Raw genomic sequence first — 23,433 nt, 5'->3', positions numbered from 1 at the left:
TCCACACACACAAAGGAACATGAATGTAATGTTGCTAACAAATAATGCCACAATTTTAGGATTCCACGTAGACACCACTATTTATGTGAGAAATGTGCACTATTGTATAAACAAAAAAATATATATATAATGTAATGTTCAAATGGCCGAGCAGTCGTACTCACCACCTTACTGAGTGACAGTGCCATGATTCAACAAAATCCACGTAGTCGTGTTCAGAGTTGAATGTTTTATTTTCAATTTTTTTTGTTTTGTTTTTTGTGTTGATTTGACTTGGGAGGGGAAAAAAACACAACTCAAGTTAAATACAAAATGAAACTAGCATAAACAATGTTACCCAGGAGGGGAAAAAAAATCTACAAAAAAGTTAGAACATCATAATTGAAAAGGCAATAATCACAAAATGTGCCACTTGGACAATTTCCACATCATTCCTCAAATGTTAACGTCATGAAAATGCTTTACACTAAGTTAGTGCAGGCACATATCCCTACAACTATAGCAAAATAGTTAAATGTGTTACATAAAACGTATTTATTTTGTACTTTTTGGCAACAAGTCCACACATCCCACTGAAAACCTGAAGAAGAAAAAAAAAAAGGATGGGGAAAAAAATCCAGGTAGCTAAGTTTTTGGTTCATTTGTCCACAAAATCAGACTGCGCTTCAGACACATTACGTTGTATTCAAACCATATAAATATACTATATCGGAACAAAAATAGACAAACTATTTCATACAAAAGGATTAATACCAAATAGAGGCTTGATAATAACGTTCAATAATTTAAAACAGGAAAAAGGACTACTTTCATACACGTCGATTTGGCCCTAACCTGCTTCTAAATAAGGCTTTTTGCTCTTTTTTCTCTCTCTCTCTTCTTGCTCAAAGCATTCACGCCTTAGTGCCACAAATGCATCAAGTATAAATACAAAGTAAAATTATGTAGGACAAAACTACTAAATAAGTTAGTGTCGAGCAACTATACATATTTACAGTTTAAATACAAAGGCAGGTGTTTGTAAATAGAGATGATTTAAAAAATGTAAGCGCGGCCAGGATATAATTTTGCCCTTGCGTAGGCAGAAAAAAATGATGTCACAATAAAAATAAAAATAAAAATAAAGGAAATCGTTACATCACAGCCAAACAAAATAATCTTGAAATGCTCTGAAGGAAAACGTGATGGATGGTGTGGACAGTGGCTAATGTGAGTGTGTGTGTGTGTGTGTGGGGGGGGGAATTCATTCATTCAAGCAGCATGTTAGAGGAGTGTGTACGAGTGGGAAAGGGGCGGCGGCCCAGTAAACATCGGCGTCTCTGAGAGAAGAGGTACGAGTTTGTGAAAGGGGCGGCGGCCGGTCAGTCCACGTCGCTGAGGTCGCTGACCGGCTCGTCCTGCACGATGCTCAGGTGGTTCATGGCGCGGCTGAAGGCCACCTGGACCGCCTTGCGGATGCTGGACGTGCGGCCTTCCATCATCTTGATCTTGTCGATGGTCTTGTCCATGCCCAGCGGAACCATCTTGGATCTAGGAAGCCACTGCCTGTGACAAGAGGCGAGAGGAAGATGGGAAATGGCTCTCAAGTCATATTTCATTGAGCTCAGATTTCATGCAGACAACTGTGAAAAATAATTCATTGCAATTTTCTTTTTCCCCTCAATATTGCGATTTAATATGTGATTCTTTCTTTAACTCATTTGCTCCCAAAAGTGTATAAATAAGTTATATTTTAAATATTACCATGCTCCCAAAGACGTATACGTTTGTTTTTTTTCAATGCTAGAGCATACAGACGGCTCTGATGCAGCTTGCTTGAAGCAATGGTAGTTATTACAAGAACGGCCAGCAGGTGGCAGCAGAGTATAAGAGATCAACCAGGGTCATTTTGCAAAAAAGAAAAGAAAAAAAAGAAGCTATTTTACCCACTGTTTTAAACAGATTTGTGAATAAAGATGAAACTTAGCTATATTCTAATGCTAATTTCTGCAAAACGTTAACAGATAGAAATATACTTTTTTTCCCTGATAAAAGAAAAGACTAATCTTTCTTTTGGTAGGTTCCATGTTTTTTATAGCAATAAAAATATAATATAGCATAAAAATTTACTTGCCAAATTGGCTCGTCATTTTATTTATGACCATCCATCTAAATGAATTTTAACCCGCATTTGGCGGCTTGGCCGGTGTTAATTTACAGCATTGCCAACCCCTCCCAATTTATAAAAGCTAATCAAATGACCGTAAGGTCTACGGGCTGCATTATTAATTGAATTTAAATCAGTGTTGGATGTTAGTAGAATGCAAAGGCTGCAATTAACTCATTGACTCACAGCCATTTTTTACTGAAGCAATCCCCTTCACTCCCGGCTGTTTTACTGGATTTTGACTGATTTTGCAAGACCCAAAAATGTACTTGCCAAATTGGCTAGTAATTTTATTAATGACTATCCATCAAAATGAATTTTAACCCGCTTTTGGCGGGTTGGCCCGTGTTAATTTACAGTCCTGGAAATAGGTCCGATGGCAAGCTGTTTAACGGGAAACTCTACTTATTTAGCAATTTTCAGCATTAAAAAGTTAATAACTTGTCTAAAACATCATTATGTACAATTAAGACCTTTAAAAAGTTTATTCGCCACTTGCTGTCGACTGAAAATAACGTGAAAATGACGACACGTGTTGAGGGTGCAGGTAACAACCAATCACGGCTTTCCTAACATTTACATTACATTAAGTTGAGCCGTGAAGGTGTTAATTATACATGAAAAATACTGACGTTATCAAATTCATGATAGACAAAATATGAACTTTTTACTGCTGAAAATAGCAAAATTAGTAACATATTCCTTGAAATGGCCAGTACTTGAAAGCGCCAGTAGAGGGCATTGGTGCACCATTTTAGATCCCTCTGTTTGCCAACTGTCTTACAGTGGGAGGCAGACAGGTGACAGAGTATGCGGCATATAATGATATTAGCAGAAGCAATGGCGTGTCATAAATGAATAAAGTGCAGTGACGGCGCCGTCCTGGTAAGTTGGCATCACTCTCAGTGCTTGTATTTCACGTAACAGAATATTTATTTTGCATTTAAAAGCATTTCTCAATGTTGAATTTTAAAGAATGAAACCATGTTAGAGTGTCACAGAAGAAAAATATTCAAATAAAGTCATTGTATTTGTCTACATAAAAAGCCATTTTTCTGCGGATTTTGGGCAAAGAGGCTGAATTTCTTCAAACTTACCCATCTGTCTGTTTTCAAAATGAAATGTGACCCTTGGGCACAAAATTTAGGTTACTATTAGACGACTAATGAACCCTCAAGTATTGTTGAGCTAATCCAATGGAAACTTGATGACAAAATGAACTGAACTTTAAACAGCACATCTTGTATGGGATATATGCCACGGAGGAGGCGGGACTTCCGACTTCCTGGTTTTCACACATCAGCTATGTTTCCGTTTCCTGTTTGCGACGTGTGGGCCACATCCCAGTTCTTGCGATTCCGCCTTTGTGCCCCTCGTTGCGCTTTTCTGGCGACGGGTGCGAGAGTGCAGTGTGTCCGTCTCAGTTGTCCAAAGCATTTCTGAGAGCTGAGACGCCCCGCGCGCTCCCACCCGCAGCGATGGGGGTGCGAGTGTTGGAACGTGGCCATCAGTGGCTGGAAACGACGCTGATGTGTGAAACCCGGAAGTCCGTGGCATCGACCCCATCCATCGCGAGGGAAGCGCTATGTGACGTCCGTGGCGAGTTAACGCGTCCGCCGGAGGACAACGATCAGGCGTCGCCCGCTGACAGCTTTCCGCTCTGACGCAAATCGCCAGTGACACTCACCAGCTGCGCTTGGTGTCGAAGAAGAGCACGAGGTAGAGTTTCTCGTCGGCTTTGTACTGCATTTGTTCTCCGATGCGGAGCACGTCCATGGGGGGCATGGGGATGGACACCCCGTTGTGCTGGCAGCCCACACGCGGCATGTGGGGGTCGATGATCTAACGTGGCCGGGGGAGAAGGAAAACGCATGAATAAACATTTGCATGGCATACATTATGTGCACATGCAGCTTTCTGTCAGCTTTTAAGTCCAGCATGCAAAAATCAGGTCAATGGGCAGCTGTTCAAGGCTGCCACCTGGAGGACCAAGTGGTGAAACGCAACTCGATCCGTGTCTCGTGCCATCATTTCAATTGACTGCAAATCGAATGCTGCTCAGTTTCCCAACCTTTACTGAGCCAAGGCACATTTTACATTAGAACTATCTCATAGCACACCACCATACAAATATGTCAACATATTAGTGTCTTTAATTAAGCAATGGTGAATGTTGTTATAATGAAACATTACCTCAGGTTATGAACGTTTTGGATGACATTCAAATTAAATTCATAACACGAGGTTTTACTGTATACAAATGTGCTGTGGCTCAGTGGTTAGGAATCATCTTATTTAAGTTTTTCCGAAAGAACAAAAACAACAACAACAACAAAACTCTAGAAAAATGTATTAAAGTTATTATATGCGTTCTCTCCTACAAAACACTCACCAAGGCAGGGTAGGAAGGGTAGCCACTACATTTGGCCCAAACTAGCTTTAGGGGTTCCAGTGCGACTGTTGCAGCACTAGCGGGCATCCAAATATTGCTGTTGCCAACCTCTACAGAAGCGGAAACACAACACCAAACAGGATACAACAGGTGGATTTAAAAACACAGGAGCGGCACAGCAGGAGCACCGAGACGGTCAGGGGCAGGAAATTCACATTGAACGACACTTATTGCACTTTGTCAGCCAAATTGGAGTTTTTAAATGAGGGGAGGTCCAGATGTCGACTGGTCGGGTGCCACGGCGACAGACACTGATCACTGCCAACTGCCACAACAAGATGGCTGTGGATTGGAAGATTTTGCCAATTTACAACCCTGCGTCTTGTCCTATGTATGTACCAAGAACGCTTTAGATCCAATTGAACTTGAAATTTTCACATAATATTTAAGACGTTTATAAATTTACAGCCTGTAAACATCTGGTATTATGGTCAACAAACCTCAGGAGCATGCTTTATTGTTTCAACAGCACATTTGGTATAAAATCTTTCGATAAATAGTTATGAGTTCAGATTAATGTTGGCAAGTTTTGAGCCAAAACCACAAATACAAAATAATGCGAGTAATGCCTTCCCTAAAAATTATTATAATTGCCAGTAATAATAATAATAAAAAATATAACACAAACTATGATCTTCCAAAAAATGTTGGTTCCTTGACACTATTGTACTACTTTCCTATTTGATGGCTTTGGCGTTTTGTGGCATTTTTGGGTGTTACAGAAAGAGCGCAAACCACAGGAAAGAAAATGTGACCGTGTGAAATTCAAGTATGAATATGCAGGGTTTATTGGACATGTGACAATAGCCTCAGTGCATGCTAATTGTTTTTTTCCGTTGTTGTTTTTTACCAATACACATTAACAGGACGATTTGAACAAACTCCAAATGAAACGTACCTGCGGCGATTCGTGCAGCTTTGGCAAAATTTCCATTTTCTATGCAGGCAATTAATTCATTCTTATCATCCACAGTGTTTCTCCGCAACAAGGCTGGTTTCCCTTTTCCGCACTTTGGAAGACTGAGAATGGTTCTGGAGAAAAGTGGAAGGAAAACCAAAAAATCTATAATTGTCTTTCCTCCTGATTGGTGACACACGAAAGGTGAGAAGGTGGGTTACCCGGGGCCTCCTGGTAGACTACTACATGAGGAAATGGACGACTCGGAGGCGCAGCGTCTTCGGGGCTCCACAGGTCTACTGGGCTGGCCGAGCTCATTCTCCTCTTCCACCTCCAAGAAACTTCCCGACAGTCCTGAGTGGACACAAAATGTACATCAATTCCCAAAGCCATTCAAGGATGTACAGTCAAGTACTTTTTTCTTAAGCCAGGGATGGCAAACTGACACAGGCCACTTTTTTTGTATTGCTTTGGCGCCATCTCGAGCCCAGGAGATGCTGCTAGAAGTTCCATAATAACATGCTATTTTTTTTCTTTTTCTTTTTTAAATGTCTAGACATGACATGCCTTCGACAACTACAATTTTAGGCGACCATCCTTAACTCATTCACTCCCAGTCATTTTCACAGAAGCAATCCCCTTCACTCACTTTTGACTGATTTTGCAAGGCCCACAGAATATTGTGTTCTATTGTTATAAAAACATGGAACCAACCAAATGAAAGATAAAATCTTCTTTCTTCTTCATCAGGGGGAAAAAAGTATATTTCTATCTGTTTCCGTTTTGCAGCAATTAGCATTAGAATATAGCTAAATGTCATCATTATTTACAAATCCATTTAGAATTGTGAGTAATTGAGGCTTTTTTTCAACATGGTCCTGATTCATTTCCTTTGCTCTGCTGCCACCTGCTGGCCGTTTGTGTAATAACTACCATTTCTTCAACCGTTCTTTGCAGTTGAGAGGCTGCAACAAAACCTTCTGTTAGCTCTAGCTTAAAAAAAACCTTTAGAATAAATAAGTATTTGGGACACTTAAACCATTTAAAATAGAACATATTTATACGTTTTTGGGAGCAAATGAGTAAATACACGTCTTACCCATATCAAGTCTTTTAAGAGGAGACTTGCCCTCCTCTTGGTGCTCCTCGTGGATGTCGAGATGCTTCCTCTTTTTGCTGTGAAGTAAAGTTTCCAGCCTGGGAATAACCACCGACAGGAAGGATTTGGAAGCCAGCTGCGTGTTGCCGCCGTCCACGTCCTCGTCGCTCTCTTTCCGTTCGGCCTCGTCATCATCTCTGCCTCTCGCAGCCTTGAGGGGACTGGCGGCTTTCGACTTGCGGAAGAGCACGGCCGTCCGCCGACTGACGGTGCCCCCCGGCTCGGCCAAAGTAGAAGTGGCCACCACGCTAACGTCGCCATCAAATAAAGAAGCCTGGAGGTTATTGTGGGAGTGGCCGTTTAGGTGTGGCGGAGACGACTGGGGGTTTGGAAGGTCCCCATCAAACATGACATTGGTGTGAGTTTTATCGTCACGATCTGGGGTGGCGTCGATGGGTTTGAGTGTTGGGGGCTCGGGGTCCGCTTCTGAGTGGATGTGGGGAGGAATGGCGTCAGAGGGCTCAAGTTTAGGCGGGAGAGACTTGTCTGCTGGGGAGAACAAGAAAAACGTGGTCGCGATCAGGGTTTGAAATTGATGTTGGCCAGATGGCCCTGGCCCAGTAGTGTCGGGCCACAACCTTACGCTTGTTAGTTATGATCATAGTTAGTCAATTTTATCCTGTTTTTATTTAGTCCATTTTTAATCGACTATAAATCTAGCATTTTGGTCTTATTTTAGTCCAAGAAAACATAATTTGATCAATCTAGTTTTAGTCAACAAACACTGTCAACATTTTAGTCAGGACAATCATTTTACCACTGTATATTTTAAAATCAGCAGATTATGTTTAACATTTCGGATCTAAGACTATGTCACATAAAAATTTCTCTCATCTTTTTGATGAAAAACAACTTGACACACAATTACAGTATATCAACAAGTGGCTACTATGGATCCATGCTACGAGCTAGTCAATTAGCCAGCATTATTTAGCGGTCAGATTAACATTATTGTTGGAACGTTATAGCTGTTGGATTAATGTTATAGTATAACTATAATTTACTTATTTTTCAAAAACCTTTCCCTGTGAATCCACCTCGGTCTGTCCCATGTGTTCGCGCATGTTGCACTCGCTAGCTGCAGATCAGAAAGGGGGGGTGTCACGTGACAGTGTCACAGTGACAGATTAGATTTCACAAAAATCAACATTTTTGTCAAATTTTTGTTCATGAACTAAAATGTCCATAGATTTTAGTACCGTCTTCATTAGTCAACCAAAATGCATACAGATTTAGCACCAGTTATTGTTTTATTAATGTGGGTTTTAGTCTAGTCTAGTTTTAGTCCAGTGAAAAATGTGGGTTGACAGAATTATTTTTGTTTAGTTTTCGTTGACGAAATTAACACTATACATCACCTCCCACCCCCAATTGTACGCTACATACATAAACTCCATACATACCCTCGTCATCTGGGAAATGCCCGTTTGGCTTCCATTTCTCCTTTTTTGGCTTAGCAACATCCTTTGCTGATGATGAAGGCGCTACAGAGGATGAGCTGCTGCTGTTGTGGTGATGGTGATGATGATGATGATGATGATGATGATGATGATGATGCGGGGAGGGCTGGACTCTCTTCAAGCTCAAGTCGCTGCGCACGTCATTGATGGTCTTTTTTAGCAGCTTGATGCGTTTGCTGCGGGACGGGCTGGACTTCATGGCGCAGGTGATGTCGAACTTCTCCAGAAGTTGCTGCAGCTGCTTGTCTAGGGCTAAATGGCTGCGATTGGCGGGCACCAGTAAGCGGTCCACTGAGGAAAAGTAAAAGGGAGCATGAGCATCGTTACATATTGCAAATAAATCGACATCTACAGTTTGCTTCAGCTTTACCGTCCTCCCACGAAAAGTATGATGTCTTCAATTTGGGGGCCTCCTCCAGATGCATGCCGCTCACGGCGTCAAAGCCGATTTTCTCCGCGTCCCGCCGCGCCTTCCGAATCACCGCCCCGCCCTGATCTCGGAGGCGAACGGCGGCCCGGTAGAAGTACGTGTCCTTGGAGTTGTACTTCATGCAGTTGTTGACAATGAGGTCAAAGTCCTCCTCAAACTCGTCAAAGTTGTTGTATTTCTGGGCGTCGATGCGCTGCCGCATGGTGGACAAGTCCATCGGGTGCTTGATGTGGTCGAAGTAATCGGGCACCTATGGGGAATACACACAGACACTTGCACTCGTTTTCTGTGTGCGCTCTCACATTTCGGGGTTCCTACAACTTAAGGCAAGTGCATTTTTTCATCAAGTTCCCAATGTCCCAAGTTGCTACAGTCTATAAATAACATGCATCTGCACTTAAGAATCCCGACTAAAACCACATCAATGCTTTGTTGGTTCCGCTATCGCGTGATGTTACCATAACAATCATTCGGTATATTATTTTCTTAAAAATGTTAATTTATTTTGAGATTTGAAACTATTTACTTGGGCTAAACAATTTTGAAAAATAACCGGATAGTAGGGGTGTAAATCTCTCCAATCAAGACTATTCGATATATGGGGTGCGATTCGATACAAGGACAGTTCGGTTTTAAAATGGAACGATACGGTTCGGTTTGATTCAGTAGGATGACGATTCGGTACAACGATTATTTGATTACTTGACAACTAGTCAACTGCCAAATTCATTTATAATTATTTTGATACCCCATTAATCGTTTGAATATCTTGTTTAATTTAAAATGATCTAAATCTCATAATTTGCACATTTGCTTTTATTTTGGAAAACAGTGATCAACATTTTTGCTTATGTAATGCTCTGACATGTTACAGACCAAGTATCACTTGTAAGTATTGATGGGCGAGTACCAATACAGGTATCGGTGCCAATACCAACCTTATTTTAAGCTTCTTTAATGTTTAGGCAATGTTGTTTTTTGAACATTTATTTGAGTATGATTTTCATTCAATAGTTTTCAATACATTCAAATGTAATCATCACACAGTCCACTTTTATTTTCCTACATTCAAGCACAGTGTTGATGTTTGTTGCAGTGGCCTACAATAATAAATCTTAGTTTATTTTAGGAATATATCCTCTACCTCATTTTTCAGAACACTCCGCTCCACTATGTTATTGTATTATGGTGATGGTCCAAATGGTGGTACAGTGACATTTTTAATTTTTTATTTTATTTTTTTTGTGTCTGTATACAGGTAATTACCCCTATATTTTCCTCATGCAATTTTATTATAATACATATAATAACAATAACGTTTTGTCATGATTACTGCATTACAACTGCAGTTGTAATTGTAATACCATTAAGACGACAGTCAATGACAGTTACGTTACGTAAATCAGTGCTGAGTCTATATGGGGAACTATGTGCACTCGACGACACAATAAAATAAAATAAAAAGGGTTCCAAAACAGTTCACGACCACGTATCTGTGGATGTTCTACCTTCGTGTTCGTCATCCCTCCGCGATCCTGGCTGACTTTCCGCTCGTGAAAGCGTCTGATTATCCTTCTTTTACACACTTAAGTGAAAACAAAGTTTGGGCATCCCTCGTTGTGTCAAAGCCAGCGGACGCTGCCGAGCCATTAAGATCTGACAAGGGTGCGCGCGTCCTGGACGGGCTAAATAGTTGTCTGCCATGTCATCCTTCGTTCCCCCCCGCAACTTTCGAGCGAGCCCAGGAGGCAATTCAAAGTTGTTTTATGTGACTCTGGGGCAATATAGTTACGTTTTGGAGCAGAAATCGTCACAATATTCGCATTTTCATCCCTCCTTAGGTCGCGACAGAACAGCTTGTTTGCTAAAACTCGCGAGCAGTAGCATCCCGCGCCGGCAGATATAAACAATGCGTCATTGGCTTGGAAATTGAACTGTAACTACGTGAGTCACTGGCCGCATCGAGGATTGTAGGATTACTGTATGCAAATTGCATATGACCATATCCCCCCACCCCTCGTCATTGGCGACGTGGCGAACACCCTGTTAATTTCAGCAATTCTACCTGCAACATAAAATCAATTTATAATGTTTTGACAGGGCTATCGGCCAGCTCAAGCTATTTTTAGACAGATTCATTAGTCCATGTACCGGTGCACTCGCATCGTTCAAATCAAAAACGGATTTCTGGTTAAAATTGTTTTTTGTTACACCCCTACATAATCCCGGATAGGGATTTTTTCTGTTGTTGTTGCTCTTTTCATCCTCTTGAGATGTATTTTTCAACATAAAGAAGCAATAAAATCATCTGTATTACAATACATCAACAAAAATCGGATTTATTATTAGGCATAACATTTTGGTCTCATAAGGTTAGACTAATGCTAAACTAAAGTAAAATGAACCATGAACTAATATGAAAGATAGTTTTATTTATCTACTTCAACAAGAGTTAACTTATTAAACACTTTGACTTGCAGTCTTAAGTGTCCACTATCGCAACTGAAAAATAATTCTACCAAACAAGTGTGGCGTAAACATAAGTCAGTAAATCATATATCAGAATACAAAAATATGCCCAAAAAAATTAATCTGTGGCTTTAAACCGCTTTATCACGTTTTTCATATTTCATGAAACAATGATATGTAAATAACGTGGACTGCACTTCTTAAGCATTGAACTTATTAGACACTATATAAATACAATATGCATATTTTTAAATATGAAGCCTACCGATCTTCTGAAACGAAGCAGCCCACCGCCCCAAAAATTTTTTTTGCAATCTAATCTACTACATTACGCTGTCGATTTGATTTTGATTAATTGTTCAGCCATGCTATTTACAATCGTAAAATTCTATGTGATAACATTTGTTATGACTTCTGATAGCTGCATTTAAAGGCTTGCTTTTAGAATCATGGATTCCAAACATTTAAGAATGTTTGAAGATTTTGCACGTAACCAGCATTAAAGAAGAAAAAAAAAGGTTAATATTAAAAAAAAATGAGGATGAAAAAATTGGTACCTCATTGATATCGACTGGCTGGGTGAAGATCCTGGCCTGGTCTTTGGACAGTAACTGGTCCAAGACAGCTCTGAGCAGGATGCTAAACGGAGTGAGCTGCATTTCTAGCAGGCTCTCTTGGAACTTTAACTAAAACAAAGACCCAAGAAACATTAATCCGTGATTGTTGTCCTCCACCCCCCGCGCCTTCCATAACCTCCAGAGAACTTTTTCGATTACCTCCTCCCTCTTGAGCTTCTCCCTCTTGCGAATGAGCTCCAGCAGCAGCCGGGCTCTCTCGAGGTCATGCCGGAGGCGGTGCCACTCCTTCAGCTGCTCCTTCAGCGCTCGCGTTTCCTCCTCGTTCGGCTTCTGTGAGGGAAGAGAAGCGGGAAATAGAAATAGCTATATTTCAAAACGCACGACTGGCTGAATTGGTTCGACAAGCAAGCGGGTCCGATGCGAAAAGAAAGGAAGAGCAGAAGCCCTCTAATAATTGACTGACGAACAAACCGGCTGTGCGTTCTTCTGCGATTGCAGGCTTGTCTGCAGACGTCGGATCAATGCGAGCCCATTCCTGGATTGCCGTTTAAGAGTCCAGTAATTTAGGACCAGCTCCACAAACGCTTTCTTTTTCTGGACAGACACTTGGTTCAGAATGGTTTGTAACCTGGCGAGGACATGAAGAAAAAAAAACATTGTAAATTCGCTGTCTAAGAAAGATTGAACAGTTTCAAACAGTGAGAAGACTATAAATTTGCTCACATTAACATCAGTACATAATACATAATACAGTGCAGCACTGCAGCACTATAGGAAATATAATTGGCGACGTGATCGGCAAATTACTTTCCGGTTAACTTCCTGCTTCATTCACAAAAGTGAGAAAAAGAATGGAGAGAAAAACAAGAGCACTACAATTACCAGAAAAAGGATTCAATATAATTTCAGGGACACTAGAGCATAGATGTGTGCCACATTGCACTGGATCGAGTCGTTTTAATATTCATATTAGATGGATTATTTTTTGTTTTTACTTTTTTTGCCGAAGCTATGAAAACGATCTTGTTTGACACCGGCTTTGTTTTCCATCTCGTTGTTGTTAGCTTTTTAATCAATTAATTGTTTTTGTCTGCATTTGAGATGTCCTGTTTTGTTGGCAGTTTTGGAATACACAAGGAAAGTCAAAGTAATATTTTGTGAGACTTCTCCCCAAAACAGCAACTAATAATAGCCCATGTGATCTCCAAACATTTTGCGTGTGAAAACCAAAAAGTTGAGTTTTCTGACAGTTTGTGAAAAGCATAGGTGTGCATTTATGAGGTCACCTAAGTTCGTGCCAGCGTGTGAAGACAGTATCATTGCTAATATTATTGAAGAGCCTCAAGTAAACATGATTAGTTAGTGTTGAATAACTTAACAAAGTACAGCTGTTACAGTGACCATTCTTTACCTTGCCACACTGATCAATTCATATACTGGAGACGTTAAAAAAACACAGTTTTAATGATCCTCTCCATTTTAAGTGATTTACCGCCACCTTGTGGCAACTAAAGGAATTTACTGTACATTCAATCTATTAAACAACTGCTTCTATCAACCTCTATAACGCACTGTACAAATATTAAAACTCGTCTCTCAGCATTCACACAAAAATGCCTGTCTGCGATTGAACACAAGAGTGTGTGACTCTCAGCATTGACACTAGAAATTACATTCATCAGTATCATTACAGGTTGTTGTACCTATGAGCAGGAAATGCAGGCACAGCAGCAGGAGTTGGCGCCTCACTTTCAACATCAGCTTCAGGTTTCGTCATCTTCTTCTTCGGTTTCCCCTTACATTGTGCAGCTCCTCTACCTTTGTCCACTTTACTAAATAGTCCATTCTTGGGTCTGGTCGTGTCGTAAATGGCAAGTTTCCTCCTCACGCAGCCGTTGGGCATGTGAGCGCCGCAGTAGGCGGTCTTTTTCAGCGACAAGGTGGGCTCGCCCGACTCGGTCAGGTCTTTAAAGGGCTCCATCTTCATGAAGAGGCCAGCTTTTTGGGCACAGCTGACGTGGAAGGCGGTGTAGCAGTTGGCTTTGTGGCACTGGATGCATGCCCCGACGCCTTTTTCTTTGCACAGGTAGCAGGTGAGCTTCCAGCGGGCCGGCGGGATGTGGCGCACGCCGTCGATGGGCTCGATTAAGGTAGTGTTAGAGAAGCCCACCTCGGGGACCCACAGGGCGCACACCACGTGGCCCCAGCGGTCGTCGTCTGTCTTTTTCACCGCGCCGCCCTTAGTGGGGCACAGGATGCAGTGAGCGGGCTGCGTGGGCGACTGCAGGCAGTGCCGGCAGAGCCACTGGCCCTCGGGGATGTAGGGGACGCCGTAACACTCCTGGTGCACGGCCACGTTGCACATGTCGCAGAACAGAATGGCGTTGCTGTTGTGACACTCGCCATCCATGCAGATGCAGCATACCGTGTCCTCGTCCACAGACGCTTGCCTTTCGCTGCCTTTATCCAAGCCCTCCAGGTACAACTCTTTTTCAAAGCGGTCAATAAGGAACTCAAAGACGTTGAAAGAGACTTGACTGACGCCTTCACTTCGCCGCTTTTCGTTGACCAAATCAAGCCAGGCGTAATCTTCCTCGTCCATGTCGTACTCAGTTTCCTCATCGAGCTCTTCCTCTGTCTTTTCTTCGTATTTGTAATATGAAGAATGACGTTTAGGAACTGCCGGCAAATTATATTCCACAGTCCGAAATTTAGGCTCTGGAAGTTTTGGACCAGGATTAGCAGTGACGGGATGCCCGCCTCCTCCTTTCTGAGCAGTGATGCCCAGCGCGGCCTTCCTCTTCTCCTGATTGTTTTTTAATCGGACCGACCTCAATAGAACCTGCTGCTGCGGTTTGTCGGCGTTCTCCTTGTTGTTTGCGCACTCCATCAAATCCCGCAACATGGGATCGCCGTCTGAGATCACGTCGAGGCGGTCAAAGACGCTGAGCCGATGGATGCGGCCGTCGAGTTCAAATTCCACAATGCGCTGTGCTTGGGCGTACGTCAGAATCTGTTTGTTAGGCGAGGGCTTGATGGGCGAGGAAGGCCTCTCCGGAGCCGAGACTCGGTGGTTCCGGGCTTTCTTCTTCATCTTGTTGCTCCGTGTTTCTGTAAAAAAGCACATTTACCCACATGAGCATAGACAAGTATTTAATAATAGCAATAGCTTAGATTCATATAGTGCATGTTATGTGGACAAGGATGCTTAATAATAACTCAATTGACAAATTAATATTGATGTCTATGTATTCATGTTACATGATCTATGAATATGAGTGAGAGAAGTCCTACTGAGAACAGATGTGCTGTGGGAATTCATCTACATTCACTAAATTGGTCCGAATACGATTTAATACAAATACTGTATCTATGCTCATCCATGTCAGTGTTGCCCAACCTTTATTGAGCCACGGCACCCGCTTTACATAAGAAAAAGCTCATGTGGGCCATAAAACAAAGCATTCTCTTCATTTATTCACAAATGGACTTAGTGAGTAACGTTGCTGTATCGCAATACAGTATATTTTAATTAATGGTGACAGGAAGAACAATTAAATGGTCTCCCACTAGATGACATAATGTACAATTAACCTGTGTCCCGAATTGTTCCCATTCATACAACAGAATACTGTAGTGTGCAACTTCACGTGTACTGTAACAGCTGTGTGTTCAACTAGAGTCAATTGAGATGTGATCACCTTCTCTATAAAACCTTTTGTGAATGTGTGTCATTTGTATATGTATAAAATGTGCCTTGGCTCATATGGCTGCGACACACTGCACTGCAGTAGGGCCAAATCAGAGCCGTTCACGGCAAAATAACGCTAGTAGGAGAGATGCCGGTCACGGCAAACTAACACTGCCTTAAAAAAAAAAAAAAGTTTGCCAAGTTGGAATGAAGGCATTTGATTGCAGTGGGGGGCGGACACCGTTGGGACTGCACAAGTTTGCACTTGCCAACATTTGACACTGCGACAATAGTCCAGATGATTATTATTATTAGGGATTCAAAAGTAGCCGAGCAGCTAACAATAACACTAGCGAGCTAGTTGGCGTTAGTATGAAGTGCTACATATCCACAAAAAATGTCAAACTAAGTAAAAGCCTTTAGAATAAAACGTTTGGCGAACTTATGGGGTAATGCTACTGTGAAAACGTGTGTTGCTTTGCAGGGAATCGTGTGAAAAGTACATACCTTAGCTTGTCGAACAGTGTTAGCTCGCCAGCAGCCTTACAAAGCGTCAAGGCCTGCTAAGTGGCTCTCTTTCCGTACGCCGAGTTCTCATCCAATTCGGCGCTTTAAATCAATTGCTAACACAGACATTAATATGCTTCGCGTGTAGTTCGGTCCCGGCGATGCATTCCGCGCTAGTTTTCGCTTTGAAAGGGTCATTCATAATATTGAGAATTGCTCGGCGCCGATCGAGCCGGAGTGAATAGCAGCAGGAACGCGAACGGCAGCAACCCGGGCGGCTCTTCCACCCCCCAACACAACAATGCATTTTTACCAGACAACTCCCACCGCACGCATCGCTCGACGCGTGACGCTGGAGGTCATGTTGGTAGCGAGTCGTATTTCACACAAAAGACCCATCTGTCACGCACTTTTGACGACGCTACATACACACAGACAAAAAGCTAAACCCGAAAACAAAGCTCCGAACAGGGGCACTAGCGACCGCGGTGAGTTTACTTCCCATCATGTGCTGGGTCATTTCATTGAACGTCTCTCCCCTGGCTACAAATGTGACATAGCTGACACAGAGGCGTTATTTATTTATTCCCAACCACCTCAGCTCCCTACTCTGGTAACCACTTTTAATTCCCAAACCGACAAAATCGAGAAAAGCAGCCACTTTAATAGCGTCTTTAACGTGAAACATGTGGATATCGAATGCTCTTTCAATGACAGTGAACGCAGCACACGTTGAAGCGAACGAGCGAAAAGCCCTTCCAGTTCTTTTAAATGACGTCAACGCTGAGCATTGTCATGTCCCACATAAAGATTTACAATCAAGTCAAAGTCACGCAAGTGCTTCTTGGGTGAACATCAAAGTGCTGTCGTGCAATGAATGACCATACATCATACCCCCCTTTGCAGTTGTGACATCACGAAAATCTGTTCCTTCCGTCCGACGCTGAGTGGAGCTGCTCCGGCCGAACGTGCAGACAAAAGCAACAAAGTGGAGCCCCCACTTCGGATCACTCAAATGTATCACATTTAACCGTTCATGGGCCGAAACGGTGTAGCAGCACTTCACGGTAAGTCAGCAAGCGGATACGAACACCCGCGGGGATGGCATTTTAATAGCGGATCGGCTCGTCGTTGGGGAGAACTGGTCTGAGCTAGGTTGGGTTCGATTCATGTGTTCTGCCTCGCCAGGTTTAGCTAGTTTGTCCTGTGTATGGCCTAGCTACTGGCTAACTAGATCGCAGTCACGATCATGTGGTACCAGTGCCAAACAGTCGAGCTTCGTTTAGGGAGCCTACAATCACCACTGATGTCAAATGGCAGTTTATTTGTGCGTCATAGCCGGGTCATAGAAGTGTTAAACGCTCCTGCTTGTTTTGGTGAGTGCATTAGCCTCGAGGCTAACCTAGTTAGCACAAGGATAACCACCATGTTTACTGATAAGTGTGCTGTTACTACTCGTTTATTATTTGCACGTTAAATCCCGTCGCTTGTCGCTTTGTGTACTGCTAAGTCCCGTTGCTGTTAATGGTTCGAACTAAAGCTATTTAAACTTGGTAAAGTGATCTTCTATGTTGGCTATATATTCTGTTGTCCTTCCGGACTAGCACTTGAGGCAAACCCGGAAAAGCTTGCTGTCAAATAGCACTTGCGAAATGCCTTGCTTCCCCACCTTTAGTGACGATTAATATGAAACCACCTTTTGGAAACGCAATCAAAATAATGAAACTGGTCATAGTGGTCGCAGTTGCAAAAGTAATAGTTTGGGCAACACACTATGTGTAATAACTGTAGTTTTAACTGTAATATAGTGTTCATGTACTCAGGCCAACATAAACTGGACTCCCACATTATGTCTTTGTTTTGTTTTATCGTACCGTGGTCTGATTATGTTATTGTATGTAAATAAAATACAGTCCATAATAGTCATACTTGGCGCTTGTATATTTTTCCCATCCTAAGTCACCAGATTTCCCCAAAATGAGTATGTCAAAATGCTGTGTGGAATGTCCAATTCAACCTGAGTACAATACAAAAAGGATTTAGAAAATTGGACGATGGGTCTGTTCCAGAGAAAGTGAAGTTTTGTTGTTGTATTTTTGTCAGAAAAAGTGGCCGAGTTGGGGAATGTTTATGTGACATCACCTATTGAAAATCTGTCCAAAAAACACCTCAACCCTTTTGTTTCTTTTTTTTCTTTCAGTTTCTTCTTCTGTTTGGGGAATTCCCTTCTTTGATTGGCTGACAAGTTTCAGTTAAAAATATCCAGTAATTGTGAGTACAGGCTAAAATTCCGAGACATCAACCGGTCAAAATTACAGTAATGTTTCAAACAACAACACTTGTCCCAAAAACCCAATGTGACTATTGCAAATGTAAGATTATTGTTCAGAAGAGCAGGGTGGGCAGTAGAACAGGTCGGCCATGTACTACAGCAGTCAATTTTATATATTTGTTGGGAGGATTTTAGAGGCATTTGAAGTGCTCATTCCATGTGATGGCAACCACTTGTCACGTCGCCATTTATCCAAAGTCAGCTACGATAGGCTGAAGCTCACCCACGACCATAACAACTGAAAATAAATAAGCAGTATTAAAAATACCTGGTAAACACAGTAGGGAAAACCACTGCTCATCATGCATAATGTGTCATGTCCCTCAGCAGTTAAGGATTGAGCAAGAGCACAGGAAGTGAACGAGCGGCTCTCCAACAGCTACTCCAATTTTTCGTGTAGAATCTGAGATTCTTTGGCCCCTAAAATAATCCTCCACAGCCAAAAGTGGTTGCTTGAGTTAATATTATGCAATTAGACATGGAGACAGACTAAATATAATTTGAGCTGCCATTACCTGTTGTCATATATATTAACAGAATGGACTCTGACCTTGTTTCCTCTGTCTAGGTTGTGTGCGGCGAGGTGGAACTATCTGGGTCATAAATGGAGAGGGACAAGCTCGCATCCTGTGACCCGACAAGCCACACAAACATAACACCTGCTTGAGAAGCGCTCAGCTAATGTCTTAAAGTGATTCCATCTGACAAGGCAGACCTGACGACAAGACAGAAACCTTTGGGCTGCCGCCATGGACAGGGAGGAAGACGTGTCTGGCGTGGAGGAGGAGTCCCTCAATGGCTCCATACAAAAGAAACGAGAGGCAAAAGGCACCTGCCTGAAAATCGAGGGTCAGGATGGATACGTGTTTAAATCCTACAGCATGAAGCCGCGCGAGACAAAGGATGCAAAGTCATCTTTTTTGTCCAAAACACTGGATAATGACCTTTTCCAATCAAGCCATCTTTCTTCTCAGGGTGATAAACAGTTGGAGTCTGACACGGAAAAAGAAACGGATCCGGCGTCGCCATCTCTTTCAAGCAAATGGCTCAGCATGCATACAAACGAAAATACGGAGAGTGAAAAATATGAAAATGAGCCCAATCAGCATATCAAAGATGAAAGCCGAGATACAAACGATTTAGAGGACGAAACCCAAGATTTTGAAAGACTTGCATTTGGTAGCTCATTTGGGCCTTTTTTGAGTCGAGATGGGGACGACTACAGTAATTTATTAAGTGGCTATACAAGCACTCTTTATGATGTTGCCATGGATGCTGTCACCCAGAGCCTTTTGGCATCTATGAGAAGTCAAAGCAACCCAAGGAAAAAATCCCCCGCATGGAATCATTTCTGCATATCGCCAAGGGACAATACCAAAGCAATCTGTTTATACTGCATGAAAGAGTTTAGTCGGGGCAAGAATGAAAAAGACCTCAGTACAAGTTGTTTGATGAGGCACGTCCGAAGGGCTCACCCGACTATGCTTTTCCAAGAGGGAGCGGACGCACCAACACCCAACCTGAGTGCGTTGGCCTCCTCCTTGATCCCTCCTTCCCCCAACTCGCCAAAAAACGGAGACATAAGCAGCTTATTGTATTTGGGCTTAAAAAACACTTCACCGTCCACATCCTCGGCTGAAAATTCAGACCTGTCATCCAAAGAAGTGTTGTCCAAAGTCGAACCTAAACTTGAAGCGCTTGCCAACAGTGACTCCATCTACGGTGCGCTTGAATCTTCACATTCCAGTGAAAACAACCTTGAAGAGATCTCCGACGGAGGGCACGAGCGCCTTCCGAGCAACCCAAAAAGCTCGAGTTCCCGTCGGAGATCCGCCGTATGGAAACACTTCTACCTTTCGCCCGTAGACAGTTCCAAAGCGGTCTGCATCCATTGCATGAATGAATTCAGCAGGGGCAAGAATGGCAAAGATCTCGGGACGAGCTGTCTTATTCGTCACATGTGGAGGGCCCACAAAGAGGTTGTCATTGAGGAAAACGGACTGGGCAATCACATTCCTCCGCCCTACTCAAACCCGCCATCACTGTTGTCCCGCACGCTGTTACATGACCCACTGGACATAAAAAAAGAATCGCCTCTTCTTCCGTCTTCACCTGAAATGATGCTGGACGAGTTACCGCAGACGGTGGTGGAAAGCCTGGAAATCAAAGAGGAATGTGACGAGCCGATGCTTCTGACTGAACACGAGTCGTCGCTCAACCTGCCCTTCAGTGCTCACGGGGACGATACGCCCTCAACTTCCTCACCGTGTGATCTCGCTGACCTTCCCGGCCACAACCAGAATCACGTTATTTTCCAGCAAAACAAGAAAATAATGAAACGGGTCAAGTCGGAAGTTTGGCAACATTTCATTGTGTCGCCGGTGGACCAGTTAAAAGCACTGTGCCGCTACTGTCCATGCGTCATCAGTCGAGGCAAACGGGGGGACTTTGGTACAAGCTGTCTCATGCGGCACCTGATGAGGCGCCACCCGGACGTCCTCCAAAACCAAAAAGTTGCCGATGACAAGGAGGCCTCCCCGCCACCCTCCGTTAACAACACACCAGACGCAGTTTCAGCCAAAGAAAGCGAAAGCCCCGCCAGCAAGAAAAAGCCGCAAACTGTTTTCAGTAAGAAGACTTCCAAACTGTGGAACCATTTTTCAATTTCGCCCACCGACCCCACCAAGGTGGTCTGTTTGCACTGTAGCCGCACTATTAGCAGAGGCAAAAAGACTACAAACCTCGGCACGAGCTGCCTCTTCAGGCACATGCAGCGGTTTCATGGACATTTTCTCGAAAGCAACAACGCTATCTCAGGTGATGCACAGTCTGCTGGAATTCAAGTCAAACAGGAGCCCGTGGATATGTCGCTTTACAAAACGCAACAGAACCACGAGAGGTTTGACGAACACCACCCCGTTGCCAAAAGAATTACCAAACTTGTTGCTGAAATGCTTGCACTGGATCTTCAGCCATCAGCTGTGGTGGAGAATGCTGGACTGAGCAGACTACTCGAGTATTTCCAGCCTCAATATTGCCTACCACCCTCTTCCTACTTTACCAGCACCGCAATACCGGAGATGTACGAGAAGGTGCGGGACGTTGTACTGACACATCTGAAAGAGGCAGAGAGCGGAGTCGTCCACTTCACCACGAGTATTTGGGTCAGCAGCCAGACAAAAGAGTACTTGACCCTAACGGCCCACTGGGCCACGTACGATTCGAGCGTCAGACCCCAGGGCCAGGACTTCCACTGTTCAGCTCTTCTCAGTGTGTCTCAAATAGACTGTGACCAAGATATGCACGACATCCCCAAGCAGCTGGAGTATCTGTGGGATTCTTGGATCACGTCAGCGGGTCTGAAGAGGGGTTTCACTGTGACCGACAACGGCAACATAAGAAACAATCTGGAGGAGCGCGGCCATGTCACGGTGCAGTGTTTTGGCCATACCATTGACCTCATTGTTAGCGAAGCCATCAAGAGCCAGAGGATGGTCCAGAACCTTCTGAGCATCGCTCGCAAGATCTGCGAACGTGTGCACCGCTCGGCCAAGGCTAAGGAGAAGCTGGCGGAGCTCCAGAGGGACCACCAGTTACCGGAGAACCAGCTCATTCAGGACATCCCCTCCAAATGGAGGACTTCCTTCCTAATGCTGGAGCGGCTGGTGGAGCAAAAGAAAGCCATTGACGAGTTGTCAATCGAGTGCAATTTCAGGGAAATCATCAGCTGCGACCAGTGGGAGGTGATGCAGTCCGTCTGCAACGCGCTGAAACCTTTCGAGGTCGCCTACCGGGAAATCCGCAACCGCACTGCCACTCTGGGACAAGTGATACCTCTCATCCACATCCTGAACAGGAAGATTGAACTGCTGTTCGACGAGACCGTGGGCATCGACAACATGCTCCGATCTCTCAAAGAAGCCATGGTGAGCAGGACGTCAGCCACGTTAAACGACCCGCGTTTCACCTGGGCGACCATGCTGGATCCTCGATACAAGACTTCATTATTCACAGAGGAAGAGGCACAACGATGTAAGCAAGACCTGATCCGGGAGCTGGACCTGTTCTCTTCTACCTCCACAGAAACGTCTCCACTGCTCAACAACGGCTGCAACGAGACGCCGGTGTCGGACCGCGCGCCAACCAACAAGGACAACATCTGGTCCCTGATGGCGGACTTGAGGCAAAAAGTGAAACACGAGGAAAAAGCCAAGTCCTCGGAGTTGGCAGTGCTGGAGTACCTTGAGGAGGACATACTTGATCAAAGCTGTGACCCGCTCGACTACTGGAACCTGAAAAAGTTCCCGTGGCCCGAGCTCGCCAAAGTAGCCGCCCGTTACGCGGGCTGTCCTCCCAGCACCATCCCGGCCGAGGCGCTGTTCAGCACGGCGAGCGTCAACTGTGTCCTGAACCATCCCAGGCCGGCACTGGAAAACATGGAGGGTCTGCTCTTCCTCAAGGTTAACCTCCCGCTCATTTATTTTCAATACTGATGAAGCATTAACATGAAGAAAGAGGACAAAAAACTTGATTAAGGACCAAGAGACATAGCTGTGAATTGTGTGATGTATAGTATATCCTGTATACACTGATTTTCTTTCAATGCTGCAGCCAGGTTTGGGGGAAGACTTAATTGTACTGTGTGTACTACTGTTTGAATACTTTGAAGAAGTTTTCATGAAAGGTCTCAGTGAGAGGTTTATCAGGGAGGGAGGGGCTTTCTAGCTGTAGGGGTTGCGTGTTTGCTTATTGATAATTGTGTGTGCGTGTTTTTTTTCTCTCGACTCTCTCCTTGTGCCTTATCCAAATCTACTTCAGGTCAAAATGCTGTAAATATTGTGTTGAATCTGCACAATTCACGTCAGGTTTGCTTTTGAATATTCTCAATTACTGATGCAGTTTTCTTGAGGAAAACATGGCCCAAAAATAAATGCTGTGACTGAAAGTTTTTTTTAAGTTAATGTTATTTAATTGTCATTGTGAAATTGTGGCTCATGGTACTGTCGTTTAGAGATTTACTTTTTTTTTCTTTTTTTTTTACTTGAATTGTTTTAATAAGACTAAGATATTGCTGTATTTTCAGAATTGAGAGGTTTGGAATATACAATTTGTTTCGTAAGCACAATTTCGGTTTATGTTAAGGGGATTAATTTATGGGTTTGAATAAAGAAATGTACTGTACATTTTATAAGAAATTCTGAACTTGCTTTGATAAATGTTTAGCAATGAAACTGGAACCACGCAAATGTTGCAGCTGTTTGTAAATAAAGGTTTTCCTTACGTTAAGAGTGTATTCCATTTTGTTTACATC

The 23,433-nt window shown here is 43.3% G+C and overlaps 2 protein-coding genes across 5 annotated transcripts; one reads left to right on the top strand and one right to left on the bottom strand.

The window, feature by feature from the left end:
• Positions 1–214: 214 nt before the first annotated feature.
• brd1a (bromodomain containing 1a) lies at positions 215–16,756 on the bottom strand. Of its 3 annotated transcripts, none has more exons than XM_086058614.1 (13): positions 15,791–16,756; positions 13,296–14,703; positions 12,064–12,220; positions 11,791–11,922; positions 11,572–11,700; positions 8,486–8,795; positions 8,059–8,406; positions 6,596–7,144; positions 5,718–5,850; positions 5,497–5,630; positions 4,539–4,648; positions 3,834–3,988; positions 215–1,545 (listed from the first exon to the last, which is right to left on the bottom strand). In XM_086058614.1, the coding sequence occupies exons 2-13, from the start codon at positions 14,684–14,686 to the stop codon at positions 1,362–1,364; spliced, it is 3,732 nt and encodes a 1,243-aa protein (XP_085914740.1). In that variant the 5' UTR covers positions 14,687–14,703; positions 15,791–16,756; the 3' UTR covers positions 215–1,361. The 3 variants fall into 3 exon arrangements, with proteins under 3 accessions (XP_085914740.1, XP_085914741.1, XP_085914742.1); XM_086058615.1 differs by having other exon boundaries at positions 6,596–7,141; positions 15,791–16,755; XM_086058616.1 differs by lacking the exon at positions 4,539–4,648 and having other exon boundaries at positions 1,383–1,545.
• zbed4 (zinc finger, BED-type containing 4) lies at positions 16,122–23,408 on the top strand. 2 transcript variants are annotated; one of them, XM_086058613.1, is made up of 3 exons: positions 16,122–16,278; positions 16,697–16,857; positions 18,691–23,408. In XM_086058613.1, the coding sequence occupies exon 3, from the start codon at positions 18,872–18,874 to the stop codon at positions 22,613–22,615; it is 3,744 nt and encodes a 1,247-aa protein (XP_085914739.1). In that variant the 5' UTR covers positions 16,122–16,278; positions 16,697–16,857; positions 18,691–18,871; the 3' UTR covers positions 22,616–23,408. The 2 variants fall into 2 exon arrangements, with proteins under 2 accessions (XP_085914739.1, XP_085914738.1); XM_086058612.1 differs by lacking the exon at positions 16,122–16,278 and having other exon boundaries at positions 16,555–16,857.
• The last annotated feature ends 25 nt before the right edge of the window (positions 23,409–23,433 follow it).

Source organism: Leptonotus elevatus, chromosome 17 (genome assembly GCF_054856555.1).
Source record: "Leptonotus elevatus isolate MCC_2025b chromosome 17, RoL_Lele_1.0, whole genome shotgun sequence".
In the NCBI taxonomy this organism is placed as follows: Eukaryota; Metazoa; Chordata; class Actinopteri; order Syngnathiformes; family Syngnathidae; genus Leptonotus; species Leptonotus elevatus.
Note: the sequence above shows the minus strand (reverse complement) of the source record. Positions and strands in the feature narration are given on the sequence as shown.